At 38.2% G+C, this 14,953-nt stretch overlaps 1 protein-coding gene across 1 annotated transcript in view; it reads right to left on the bottom strand.

Annotated features, from left to right (window-relative positions):
• GALNTL6 (polypeptide N-acetylgalactosaminyltransferase like 6) overlaps positions 1–14,953 on the bottom strand; it is a 2,628,190-nt gene that overhangs the window by 756,146 nt on the left and 1,857,091 nt on the right. The window contains exon 6 of the mRNA XM_075347205.1: positions 9,990–10,173. Coding sequence (XP_075203320.1) covers positions 9,990–10,173 — 184 coding nt within the window. The remainder of the gene's footprint in view (positions 1–9,989; positions 10,174–14,953) is intronic.

Genomic DNA, 14,953 nt, shown 5'->3' on the forward strand with positions numbered 1-14,953 from the left:
GATGAAAAAAAAAGATGTATGGGCATTGAAGTTAGGCTGGAGTCACACTTTTGAGTGACTTGCTGAATCTTACATCGCATCACCTGGCACGGCCGCACACTCTCCAGACAGGAGCGGGTCGGCTGCATATATTTCTATGTAGCTGATACGCTCCTATCCGGAGATCATAAGGCCATGTCGGGTGATGAGGATGTGAGACTCGCGCGAGTCACACGCAAGACACTCAAAATTGTAACTCCGGCCGGAAATTATGCCTTGTCATTAAAGGGCTAATTAGACAACTCTAGAAATGGACTATCTGTGTATATTGATCTAGAAAAAGCTACAAAAATGTCCTTGTTACTTGAAACACCACTAAAGCAGCTGTTCTGTTACTAAATATGTATATGCGTGCTATACATATTTAATGTAGCATGGACAGCATTGCAACTACACTCCTCCTCTGTAAATTAATGAGTAAGAAGTTTTTCCTTATTCTTACCACATTAAAGTAAAAGAAAATTAAGTTTGCCTTATAAAGATTTGCTATTTGCAGTAAAGTGCTGGGTAATTGAAATAAACAAGGTCAGGATGAGGATTAATGGATTTTGTGAAAGTCGCCTTGATGTGCTTCTTACTCCAAATCTCCAACATGGCACAATAACATAAACTGCATCATCTGGAGTAATTCATTAACAGACTGTCATTTAGAAAGTTGCCAGAAAGACTACCTCATATACTAAACTTAATTTCTTTTGACTGCTGCTTTGATGTAACATACTTTAATGTTAAATAAACAGTGTGGCTCCCAAAGAATAGAGGTTTCAGCTTCTATAAACCTGATTAAAACTAGCAGAATAAACTTCACAAGAATTAATATGACATCAATGACAAAAAGTAAGATTGATTTAGGTATCCAACATACCATTTAATCACTATTCCACTTGAAATAAGATATTATTTATTAAATGTTTAAAGTTTAGAAAAGAGAAAAATGAAAAACAGACAGAGCAAAAATCATTCCCCCAGCACCCTAATCATTTACCTAAGGCAATGTATGGGTATTAAGAAATGTGTAAACTATCTATACTTTAATATACTAAACAGTGAGGTTCTTAGTTTCAATGTACTATAAGTTACAAGTAAAAATCTTGTCTCTTAATCCAAAGAACTCCTACCTCAGAGCATTTAACTATGAGCAAGACCCATATCTTTGCACATTGTTGATGGTTACGCGTCTTTGAGAACAATCTTTTTCATTTTTTCATGTTAATAAGACTATTCACCCTATTAATACATTTTCTACAAATATGCAGGTTCTCAGATAACCAATGCAAGATAATCAATTTTCTGGCAGTTTATGGGATCCTAGCAATAGTCCAATTTACAAGATCACTACTTTGGAGTTTCTCTACATATTCCAAAGTGCACAGCAGCAGATCTACAGGACATAGCGTTTTAGTGACTTAAGGGCCATGTATACGCTGCGACATCGCTAACGATTTATCGTCGGGGTCACGGTGTTTGTGACGCTCATCCGGCGTCGTTAGAGACATTGCAGCGTGTAACACGTACGAGCGACTTTCAAAGATCGCAAAAGAGGTAAAAATCGTTGGTTTTGGAGAGGCCGTTCATTTACCAAAAATCGTTGTATGGGCAGTAACAAGGTTGTTTGTCGTTCATGCGGCAGCACACATCGCTATATGTGACACCGCAGGAAAGAGGAACATCTCCTTACCTGTGACTGCCGGCAATGAGGAAGGAAGGAGGTGGGCGGGATTTTCAGCCCGCTAATCTCCGCCCCTCCGCTTCTATTGGGCGACCGCTTAGTGACATCGCTATGACGCCAAATGAACCACCCCATTAGAAAGGAGGCGGTTTGCCGGTCACAGCGACATCGCTAAGCAGGTAAGTATGTGTGATTGTTCTTAGCGATGTTGTGTGCCACGGGCAGCAATGTGCCCGTGACGCACAACCGACAGGGGTCGGGTACGCTTGCTAACGATCTCGCTAGCAAGATCGCAGCGTGTAAAGTATCCTTAAGTTAATTAGATTTAGGACCATCATCCAAAATGTCTGCAGATGTGAAAATCTCCAAAGCATGTCCAGAACTTCCTTTTCCTCTGACATACGTCTTTGGCAGTTGGAGTCCACTTGTAACACTACTTAAAATATGAACATTGGTGTTTTATATACTCTACAACATAAAGTTGTGATAATCTTTTGGCCACACTAACTTATATTTTTGGCATAACTCTAAAATTGAGAATTTTAATCCTTTTTTTATAAACCCTATATCACATTTCCATTTTTGTACTTCAAAGGGTGATTTGCATGAATGGACAAAAAATCACAAAAGGAAAAAAGGTTCAGAATAGGTATTAAAGTATATATGGTTATTATACACAATTAACATACAGTGCCTTGAAAAAGTATTCACCCTCTTGGCTTTTTACCTATTTTGAGACATTACAACCTGTGTTTAAATATTTTTGTAATCCGATTTGTGTGTGATACATCAGCATTAATTGGTCTAAGTTGGGGGAGTGAAGTGAGAAAAATATAGGCAAAAATTAATAATAAAGGATAAAATAATTAAAAATCACCATGTGCCCTATGTGTTTACCCCTTTTGCTATAAGGCACCTAAAAATTTCTGACTCAAGCAGTTATCTTCATAGGTCACATGTTTAGTGTAAGAAGGTTCACCTGGATGCAATCTAAGTGTCACATGAACTGGCAGTATATACACACCTTTTTTGATGACCACAGAGGCTGCAACACCATTAAGCAAAGGAACCACTAGGCAAATAGCACCAGGAAGACCAAGGACATCTTTAAACAAGTAAAAAACAAAGTTGTTGAGAAGTGCATGTCAAGGTTGGGCTAACAATATTATCCCAATCTCTGATGATCCCTTGTAACACCATAAAACCCATTATCATCAAATGGAAAAAACATGGTATCACACCAAACCTGAAAAGAAATGGGCACCCAACAAAACTCTCACCCAGGGCAAGGAAAGCATAAATCAGAGAGGCAGTACAGAGACCAAAAATAACCCTGAAGGAGCTGCAGAGTTTGAAAACAGAAACTAGTGAATCTGACCATACTACCACTACTTCATAGAGCTGACTAATTTATCACAAGTATGTTTCCAGAAGAAAAAGCTGGGTGCAATATATGTTTGCTACAATGGTACGGGCACTACAATGGCATATTTGCAATTTTTACTTAGCAACATCAATTGCTGCTTATTTTTGGAAAACACCCCTGCAGAAAAAATATTCACTGCATTTGAGAATAAATTCACAGACAGGTGTCATTTAAAAAATGGGACACTTAAAGGGGGATTCTGCTCTTCTGACACCTAAGGACTCTGTATATGGCGTATGCAAATTATTGAAGAAAAATCTCTGCCCCAAGGGTCAAATAGTGCTCCTTCCCCCCTCGTAAATCTCGCTGTGTGGCGAAGTGTTACTATACAGCCACATATAATATATTGGCACACTCGTCAGAAATGATGTAACACACTTTGGTGCCAGTGTTGCTCATTTCCCTGTGTGAAAATGTAAAATCTGGGGCTAAAACAATTTTTGGGGGTAAAAATGTACTTATTTTTTCTTTACCACCCAATGTTATAAAATTATGTGAACACCCTCTGTGACAAAGCTTCCTGCTGTGGGAGAGGGACCTATCATTTGAAGATAACCATGTCTCTATGGATCATGCCATCTATGGATCTCTTGCCTCAATACATAGATGACTTTTCTTTATCTGGCAAGGTACTGAAACTGAGATAATATTATTCATGGTAGCACTAAACCGTAATGCCTACAACAATCACCCTACCTACAAATATGATCAACATCAAATTAATTTTATAATTGTTATTTGACTCAAATAACTTCTCACAGATGGATGTCTTTTAAAAAATACTTCAGTAAATGCACTTCTTCACATATCTTAATCTCAACCCCATTTCAATATTCAGGTGGTCACCACTGGGCAATTCCTTTGAATGAAATGCATTTGTTCAACTTAAGGCTGCTTTACACCTTACAATTTCTCGTGTGATCGCATTTGCGATCGCACCCGCCCCCATCGTTTGTGCGGCACAGGCAATTTCTTGCCCGTGTCGCACAATGCTGTAACCCCCGTCACACGTACTTACCTTCCAAACGACCTCGCTGTGGGTGGCGAACATCATCCACTTCCTGAAGGGGGAGGGACGTTTGGCATCACAGCGATGTCACACAGCGACCGGCCAATAGAAGCGGAGGGGCGGAGATGATCGGGACATAAACATCCCGCCCACCTCCTTCCTTCCGCATTTTCAGCAGGACGCAGGTAAGCTGCAGTTCATCGTTCCTGGGGTGTCACATGGAGTGATGTGTGCTGCCTCGGGTACGAAGAACAACAGGACGTCCGATTTTTAGAAAATGAGTGACGTGTCAGCGATGAACGAGAAGGTGAGTATTTCTGCTCGTTTATAGCTGTCACACGCTACAATATCACTAACGATGCCGGATGTGCGTCACTTACGACGTGACCCCGCCGACATCTCGTTAGATATATCGTAGCGTGTAAAGCCCACTTAAGGATCAATTTTAAATCCAAGTTATTGATCTAACACAGCATTTCCATTATCGTGGTTATAGAACCAAATCCAATAAAGGTTTGTTCTTCTATCTTAAGTCTTCTACTGTATATTACAAGCATATGTGTAACCGTGAAAACCAACTGTAGCAAGAAAAAGCCACTTAATTAAAAGAAGTGTGTATCTCCAGAAGCCCAAGCTGGGCAGCATACAGACAACAAGCTAGCACATTTGTAATTTTAACTTTGCAACATCCAGTCCATCCTTTTTCTAAAAAGCACATACGAGTGCTAAATACATTGCATCCATATAGCAATTTTTTAAGTGGTGCAATTTCTAAAATTAGGTAACATATCTTTGCTCAAAAACTCAGATAGCACTCCATCCCTGTCAAGTCCTGCTGTATGGCGAAATACCAGTTACCAACAACATATTGGGTATCACTGGGGTCAGTTTTTACCCATTACCCCATTGTGGAAATACACAATTTGCAACAAATATAAGATTTTAGTGGTAAAAAATTAATGTTTAATTTCCATTGCCCATTGTTCTAAAAGTCTGTGGGGCACTTTTTATTTCAAAATACTCACTACATGCCTATATAACTACTTGACTGATATAGTTTACAAAATAGGGTCACTTATGGGGCTTTTCCACTGTTTTGCCACCTTGGGTATTTTGCTAAAGTTACATGGCCAAAGCAATGTATTTTAGCTATATTTGTACTCCAACAAACAGTCAAATAGCACTCCTTCCAATCAAAGTCATTTTGTAATACCAATAAGTAATATCCAGCCAATTATGGTATTTTGACTGTGTTCAGGAGAAATTGCACAACAAATTCTGGAGTCCTATTTTCCTATTGCCTCTTGTGATAATTAAATATTTGAGGCTAAAGTAACATTTTAGTAAAAAAAAGTTTTCATGTTCACGGCCAGTCTTATATAATTTCTAAAATTGTGATACAGGAAATGTGAATGGTGTCCATATTCTGTTCCAGACAAATTTCCACTATTTCCCCAATTTTTGACCCCATATGTAGATTCATAGGCCCAGCAGGGTTCTGCTCAAGGTTCAACCATCTCAATGTGGGCCGCAACCTTTGCAGGTGAATGTCCAGAACCCTCCTAGGCTTAGCGAATTCGGAAGCCTTAGACTAGCAACCACGACCCAGAAATTTCACTGGTCCCAGTTTTGATCCAATGCTGTGAAAAGCACAGGTGTCAGTCAGGGAGCATAGGAATATCTTTTTGTTTTTCAAAACTTTGAAGGCCTTTTATGGTTTAGAAAAATGATGGCTGGTGGCTGCAGTTTTGTTAAATACATGCAGAAGCAAATGAAAAAAATAAATAAAATTTGGTGAATGTGAATATTTATTAAATTTAAGTAGAAATCAACTTCACTCAAACATCTTTTCTCCACTCTACCTTTGTATTTAAGGCCAAAGCAATGTTTTGATAGAAAAATATACAAATTTTTATACTTTTAGGCCTCTTTATCTTAATTCGTATGAAGCATCTGAAGAGTTAACAAATTTTCTGACAGCAGTTTTGCATACATTAAAGAGTGCAGTTTTTAAACTGCAATCACTTTATAGTTTCCCAAAGTTCCAGCTAACAAAAAACAGCTTCAAGGCAAAAAACTGCCTCCATCATGCTTCACTGTGGGAATATGTACTTTTGTTGATGTGCAGATTTTGTTTTGCCCCAAAAACACTTTTTGTAATTAAGGCAAAAAAGTTTAACCTTGGTCCCATCAGGCCATAATATGTTTACCCCCATGCTTTTGGCAGACTTGATGTGATGTAGGATTTGGTAAAACACTCAAGCTTGGATGTTTTTATTTGTAAGAAATGGCTTCTGTCTTGCCACCCAACCTGACCAGCCAGACACAAAGAATATGGAAGCTTTTTGTCTCATGCAGTATACAACTAGTACTTGCTAGAAATTCTTGCAACTCTCTTAATGTTGCCTTAGTACTCATAGTAGATATTTTCTTCTAGTCGTTTAATCAACTTTTGAAGGATGTCCTGTTCTATGAAATACCATGTTTTTCCAAAAATAATCCCCCCTCCAAAAAAATAAGCCCTAGCAGGGATTTTCAGCATTTTCATAGCAAGGCTTAAATATAAGCCTTCCCCGAAAATAAGTCCTAATTGCGGTTCAATAATGAAGTGTTGGTGCAGCTAAAAAAAATTAAAGATACTGCAGGACACTTCATTATAGACAGCGGGCACCCTGCAATAACACTCACCAGACACCAAGCAGAGGACCTGCAGTGATCACACCCCCACACACATCCGATCTCACACACACACATCCAATCTTACACACACAATCAGATTGCACACACAAACATCCGATCTCACATACACACATCCGATCTCACACACACACACACAATCAGATCGCATACACAAACATCCAATCTCACACACATCACATTACACACATACTCACCACATCCAGTGACACCTATTTCTTCTGGATGGCAGAATCCTGAGAGGCAGTGCAGTGGAATGCAAGGACCTGCCACAATGAAAGTTTACAGGACCTGCGGACAGACACGTGACTTCCTCCTATCATTCCCTGTAGCCGGAAGTATTCTGTAATGCTGGATGTAATATGTGTGTGTGTGTCTGTGTCAGAGTCAGCCATTCAGCCAGAAGCAGGGGAGGACAGCGTGCAGCACCGACCGGAGATCATAGGGAGGACCTTGGAGCCACGTAGACGTCCGGGTGAGGTAAGTATGAGTCTCCTGCAAAGTGGAGTGTCTGCTTTTTTTGGGGAGTAAACTTACCCCCAAATATGTTTCTCCAAAAGTAAGACCTTCTCCAAAAATAAGCCCTAGTGCTTTCTTTGGAGGTAAAAAAAAGTATCAGTATGTCTTATTTTTGGAAAAACACGGTATCAATGTTTTGCAAAATTTAAGCCACTTCATGATTACACTATTCAATTTTCAGCGTACAGTTAATGCCTTGGAATATTTTTTTCTGCTCTTCTGACTGCTAACTTTAAACAGTGAGATTTCTTTGCTGTGTTGCAAGTTGTTTACGGACCATGATTTTTCCTGTTAAATGCATCTAAGAAAATGTCAAGAAAATCCCACTAGAACAGCTTATCTTTATATTTGATTAAAGAATGGCATCTGTGTACTGACTAGTATTTAAAATGTATTTAATTATTATCTAAATGCAGTCAAAGCCACAATTAAAAAGAGGGTGTTTCAACGTTATGCAATCACACCATTTCAATTTAATTTTTTCTATCTTATTATTTTTTCAGTGCCAAAACTTTGTAAAGAAAAATGCTTTATTGTTGAGTAAGTAGGTAACTGTAAACATGGACATCACAGTATTGTTGCTAAAGTGGAGTACTAAAAATGGTGTGTAAAAATGAAATGTGTGTTTTTTATTTTTGTTTTTTATTGTTTTTTTCTAAACACTATTCCATATGTAAAATATATTTCCCTACCCCTAACTAAAAATCCTATTTTTTGTATGTAGCTATTAGGCTGGACAACAAAATGAATCAACAACCCATTGTTGCATAAAATTGAGGTAGAAAGTCCCATTTAAATGTCTACACTGTTAGGATTTTGCTTTTTGTTTTTGTTAAAAAAGAAAAAGAAATACTTCTTTCTCAAAAATGAATGGAAAAGAATGGCACAAAATTGTCACATTTGTCAGTATTATAAGCCAGCACGGTCCAAACCTGATTTCAGTCTTTTCTTCAGTAGAAAAAAAATAGTACTGAGGGGAATTAAACTGCCCACTCTGGCTATACTGCTTCATAAATTATTAAAAACTGTAAAATTGAATTCAAAGGCAGCAATAAAAGTGCCCAACTTCATATTTATCACTGTTCAATTCACAAGAGCCTGCACCTGCTGACAACTCTCCTATTGCTCTCTCTCTCAATTGAATTTCTGTTTTATTCACAGATCACTACTATCCCTCCCATTTTTTATCTTCACTGAGTTACAATAGTTATTAAATCTGTTTTAGGCCTTTCTTTCCCTATCGCTAAGGGTAAGGTCAGACAACCATTTTTTTCCTCCTTTGAGAAAATCGGATCAATTATACAAATCATTCTCAGATTAGACTCTGACCAGTCTGATCAGAGTATGAACAGAGTGGGATTAGAGTATAATCTGATTTGCTCAGATGTTGAGAAGATAAGAAAGAAAATATTTCTATCTTCTCCATTTGATCAGTCCGTCAAAATCAGACTTCACTAGCATGTGCAATCTGACTTACAGAGAGAGGCAACTCGGACATGCTGTATTTTTTTTCTCTGACCTGTACATGACCCACTAGAATAACATTGATCCGAGTGTGATCCAATGTTTTGTTGGATCACACTGAAACTGAAAATAAGGACATATGAGCGAGCCCTAATGCTGACCTGTGCAGTTACAGGTTTCTTATATGGGCTTAGTTTTCATAATGGTCTCTCCTGATTGCCTGCTTAAACCTTTTACTATCAGAAGTTCAAAAATGACCAAGTGGCAAGGATTGAGGTTGTATTAGTCATTTCTGGCTGCTGATACAATCTTTGGCAATGAGTAAAATATCTAAGGGCTCATGCGCACGTAACTGCTGAATATTGTGCAGCGATTTGACAGCACATGTGCACGTCAAATCGCTGCAGAAACACTGCATAATGGATGCAGTTTTTCTGTACAAAAGAAGCCGATTTCATGAGCTCTGGCTGCTGCTCCCACCATAGACAGAGTGGGAGCTGCATCCAAAGCGCACGGAATAATTGACATGCTCATTTTATGAACGCACGGATTTAGGGCAAAATTTTAGCACCCAAATCGCTGCGTTCATAAAAGCAACATGCACACATCTCATGCACAATCGCCATTGATTGTGCAGGGGAAGCAGGATGCATGCATTTACGCTGCAGTGCAATACGCAGCATAAATGCATGCAATTATGCAACGTGTGCATGAGCCTTAAGGGCATTTTTTGCAACTCAAATGTCAAATAGATCGAAAGCAAGGGGATGCACAAGTTATATTAAATTAGACTCAAAGTCAAATCTCAACAAAATATATTTTCTCATCTCTAATTTTCATGTACAGACATATATAAGTCTACAACAAAAAATATAATACATTTGACATAAATACTTAATGATTTAACAAATATGAAGATATATTTAATAGGATGCATTGGTTTCCCTATTTAATTAATTCATATGGCAAAGCAGCAATTTGGTCTTTAAGAAACCTGAAAATGGAATATCATTACATCATAATGATTTTTAATGATAGATATCATCATCTTTGATGCAGGCTCAGCACTGCTGCTTTTAACAAGTTGTGAATCAAGTATGGTAAAGCTCTGGTGTATTGTGTTTAACTTGCGGTATATTGTATTTCTTTAATTTTCTCTTACTCACTCAAATGGATCACTGGGATCTGTTCTTTGAAGCTCTGGCGGAATTGGAATTCGTTTGTAGTACATTTCCCAGTCAAATGCTCCTCTCATGGCATCTCCTGCTTGAGCTTCATATCCAAAGTGATTGTGGTCAATGACATCTATCATGGGACACACAATTGTTTTGTGGTTCAGAGCAATCTGATCTGTAAAACGAAAAGCAGGAAATACAGGGAGACATATTTAGTCCAATCATCCATCATATTCAAGAAACTTGACTTAAGCATATCCTTTAGGGATGAAAGGATTTTTTTTTTTTACCTTTTCCATTTTACCTACTGTGGCTCCCTCAAAGCATTTTACGTTTTAAAGCAGAATCAAGCTGTTATCTTATATGGGGCTCCATAGAGTCAGACAGTGATTAGAGACGATTATACTTTTTTTTAGGGGAATTGCATCCCAGGGAGATCTGCAAAAGCTGAGCCATCTATATTTCTGTCATTCAGCTTCTGTAAGCTGTCCTCAATCTGTCACTTGGAGAGATGAGTGCCACTGCCTAAAAGACTCTAGAAACAGCACTTGAAGGAAGCTGTGCTGTGGAATTATCAGACCCAGTTCATGTCTGAATGTTCATTTTCAACAAACATGCTAAGCATCAGAATGCACCTGCATATGCCACATACTGTTAGTTTAAATTGTTCCTTTCTTTTACCCACAGAGAATATCCACTGTTAGCTAGGATAATTTATGTGTTTACATAAATTCATATGTAGTAGTTTACAACATCAGAACATTAAAAAGTAAATTTTGTTCATTAGCAACTTAAAGGGGTATTTCCACAAAGCACATAATATGTTAATACATACAGAAGGTTACTAAAAATGATATATGATAATTAACATCAATTATGACAATTTGATATTATGTAGTAAAAATGTCTTCAAAGTATCAAAATTCTACTTGTGTTTGTACAGAGTTGCCACTGATGACATACCTGCTGGAGTTCTTCCTTTAAGGCCTTGCGAGTGACTCATGCAATACGCGAGAGTCTCGCATTGCATCACCCAGCACGGCCTGCTGCTATTGGGACAGAAGCATCTCAGCTGCATAGAAATACATGATGCTGACCAGCTCTTGTCAGGAGAGTGCGCGGCCATGCCGGGTGATGCGATGTGAGACTCACGCATATTATACGTGAGTCACTTGTAAGTGCGACTCCAGCATAAAATATGAGCTTGAGCAGATTAATTACCTTTAATATATGCAGGCAATGGAGGGTTATAATATGTTGCTTGCATATTGGTTATGCTACAATTATGAAATCATAAAGATTGCATGAAGGGGATGAAGAGCTACAGAAAACAGCACAGGATGAGGTAGCAGCAGTGCAGACTTTATTGCAGTGATTCTTCCACTGCCAAATGTTTATTTCTATAGCACTGCTAGGAGGATACTATCTGTCAAACATTTCCTTGCCTGCTCTGCCCTTTCTCTCTAGCGTGCCTCTCCTGCTGCACCCACTGCTCAGCCATGACATCCACAAATCTCTTGGCTAGTCACTGTGATTCTTTCTGCTAGATAGACATGAGCAAACCTTAGGCTCGGGGCTTGGGGTATGGGCTCCAAAAGATGATGTGAAAATCAGCCAAGTAAGTATCGCCCTGTGCTCATGTCTGCGTGATGCCCTGCATTGTGTGCGCTGTGAGTACTGTTTCAAATTAGGCTTACATTCAGTGTAGTAAGATGTGTAGTTCATGGAGAATAAAAAAAAAATACCACCCACACACCTCTGGAAGTGTTTTACTATGGGCCAAAAGCAAAACACTTCGGGAGGTGTGTGGGTGGTGTTATTTATTTTTTTAATTCTCCGTGAACTACACATCTTAGTAGGCTGAATATAAGCCTAATTTGAGCCGAAGAAACAGTACCCACAGCGCGCACAATGCAGGGCATCATGTAGATATGAGCCCAGCGCGATACTTACCTGGCTAATTTTTACATCATTTTCCAAGCCCGAAACCCCGAGCCCCGAGCCTAAGGTTTGCTCATCTCAACTGCTAGACAGTTATACTGATTGATGGAAATGTCCTCTCTTTGTAATTGCTGAATCATTTTGTAATTAGCAAACCAGTTGTGAACCACAAAAAAATACATTTTTACTCCTAGTAAAGAAACAATATTTCTTCCCATTTAAAACAGTACACCTGTTTTATTTCCCTAATTAAAGGGTTACATTTTGGACAGTATTTCATTTACTAAAGTGCTAAGCACTTGATTCTTCACAAACTGGGAAAGCTTTTTTTCCCAACTTCATGAAACTGCCATGGCCTCTTCTGCTCTGCTTTTGTATAAAGAAAAACAAGCAATACATCTGCACTCAATGGATTAGCTCATCTGTAGAATTTTAGATCAGATTTTTTACAATGTTTGATGTGTCAGATTTTGCTATCAGTGTATCTCCAGCTTTTGTAGTATGCAAAAAAAAAAGAAAAATAAACAAATTAAGCTTTCACAAGTTTCTCCAAAGAAACACTCAGTGAAACAGATAATACAAGAATGCAACTAGAATGCTGTCAGTGTTGCATAGGTTTTTGGACTTGCATGAATGATTGTAATCCATGCTTAGTATCCAAATTGAATATGTCTTAGTTTTTTTTTTCGTTGCAGACTCTGAGTTTGCAAAAAAGAGAACAAGTGAACAATTAACCAAGCTATAATAAATACATCTTCTATCCATGAAAAGCATAGAATATATACAAGAAAATTAGGTTTCTGAATGTGACCTAACCCCAATCAAACAAAGCAGTCTGAGTATCTTTCTACTGGTCCCTAAAACAAATGCACAGGATTTCTTAAGTTAGTGCTGTTCTCTTCTGAAGCTTATAACATACTTTTTATTAAACCTGTATTCAGTGCCAGATAAAAGTTTTGCAAGGTTGAAGGCTGAGGTTCTTTGGTCTTAGGGATCAGTTTGGATCTTAGCAACCACTCCAATATTCAAAAATGTTGTGTGTTGTTACATTTTAAAATATTTTAGTATAGTGCCTCATGTTACAATAGCCACAAGTTACAACATAACTGGGCCCTTGAAACTTAAATCACATTGAATATACAATACATCACTGAAATATTAATAGTACACTACTATATTACTAAAGGCCGCTTTACACGCTACAATTTATCAGACGATTTCATTAGCGATGTGACATGCCCAGATCATAGTTACGATTTGCTGAGATTGCTTATAGGTCATTTTGTAGCGGTCACACGTAACGATCTCACAAACGACGCAAAATCGTTCAGCGATATATTGTTTGACCAAGGCGGTCGTGTGGAAGTTGTTCGTCGTTTGTAGGGTGTCAAACGTACCAATATGTCTGCTGTGTTCCAAACGATGAACAATATTTGAAAGTGAACGACATGTCAGCACTCATCGATTTTCAACCTATTTGCGATCGCTCGGAGTTGCTTGTAGGTGTCACACGCAACGACATCGCTAACGATGCCGGATGTGCATCACGAAATCCGTGACCCCCACGACATATTGTCGGATAAATTGTAGCATGTAACGTCGCATTAACACTTAGCAATTGACTGCCTTTTGCTTTTTAATAACAGAATAAACTACTTATTTGAACACCAGATTATTTTTCTTATTTATACAGTGGCATGTAAAAATTTAAGCACCCCTGGTAAAAACTATTGTTATTGTGAACAGTCAAGCAAGTTAAAGATGAAATGATCTCTAAAAGGCATGAAGTTAAAGATGACACATTTCCTGTGTACTTAAGGGGAAAATAAAATATATTTTTCTTTTTTATATTTAAATATTAACAAAAAAGGAAAGTGGGCCAATGGAAAATTTTGGGCACCCTACATGTTTAGTATCTAGTAGCACCCCCTTTGGCAAGTATCACAACCTGTAAGGGCTTTTTGTAGTCAGTTAGCAGTTTTTCAATTCTTGTTTGAGAGATTTTCATCAATTCTTTTTTGGAAACGTTTTCCAGTTTTGTGAGATTCCTGGGTCATCTTGCATGCACTGCTGTTTTGAGGTCTAGCCACAGATTTTCAATTTCAATGATGTTCAGATCAGGGGACTATGAGGGCTAATTTAAAAATGTCAACATATGCCTTTTATGGTAGTCTATTATGTATTTTGACGTATTCAAGATCGTTATCCATTTGTCAAAGCCATCCACTTTTCAATTCTGCTTTTTTACAGATGGCATGAAGTTTGCATCAAGAATTTGTGGAAATTTCATCGAATCCATTAGTCCCTCTAGTCGTGAAATGTTCCATGTGCCATTGGCTAAAAATCAACCCCAAAGCCTAATTGGTCCACCTCTGTGCTTAAGGGCTCATGCGCACGTTACGTAATTTCATGCATTTGCGCTACGTATTGCACTGCAGTATAATTGCATACGTCCTGCGTCCCCTGTGCAATCTATGTAGATTGTGCATGATACGTGCGCACGTTGCTTTTTTGAACGCAGCGATTTAGTTGCTAAAATTTTGACTCAAATCCATGCATTCATAAAAGCAGCATGTCAATTAATGTGTGCGCTTTGGATGCAGCTCCCACTCTGTCTATGGTGGGGGCAGCAGCCATAGCGCATGGGATCAGCTTTTTTTCTTCTAAAACACTGCATCCATTTTGCAGTGTTTCTGCAGCGATTTGAAGCTCACATGTGCTGTCAAATCACTGCAGAAATTTCAGCATTTACGTGCGAATAAGCCCTAATGGTTCACAAGATAACTTTCCCTTATTCATTGTTGGCAAATATTTCTGTTTTAACCTCATTTGTCTACAGGACTTGTTTCCAAAATGCATTAGGCTTGTTTAGATTTTATTTTGCATACTTCTGATGCTGAATTTTATGGTGATATTTTCTTATGATGACGTTTTGATGAAGGCCAAGTTTGTTCAGGTTTCTCTAAACAGTAAAATAATGTACAACAACTAAAAAGTCTGCTTAATTTTCTTAA

Source organism: Anomaloglossus baeobatrachus, chromosome 1, assembly GCF_048569485.1.
Source record: "Anomaloglossus baeobatrachus isolate aAnoBae1 chromosome 1, aAnoBae1.hap1, whole genome shotgun sequence".
NCBI lineage: Eukaryota > Metazoa > Chordata > Amphibia > Anura > Aromobatidae > Anomaloglossus > Anomaloglossus baeobatrachus.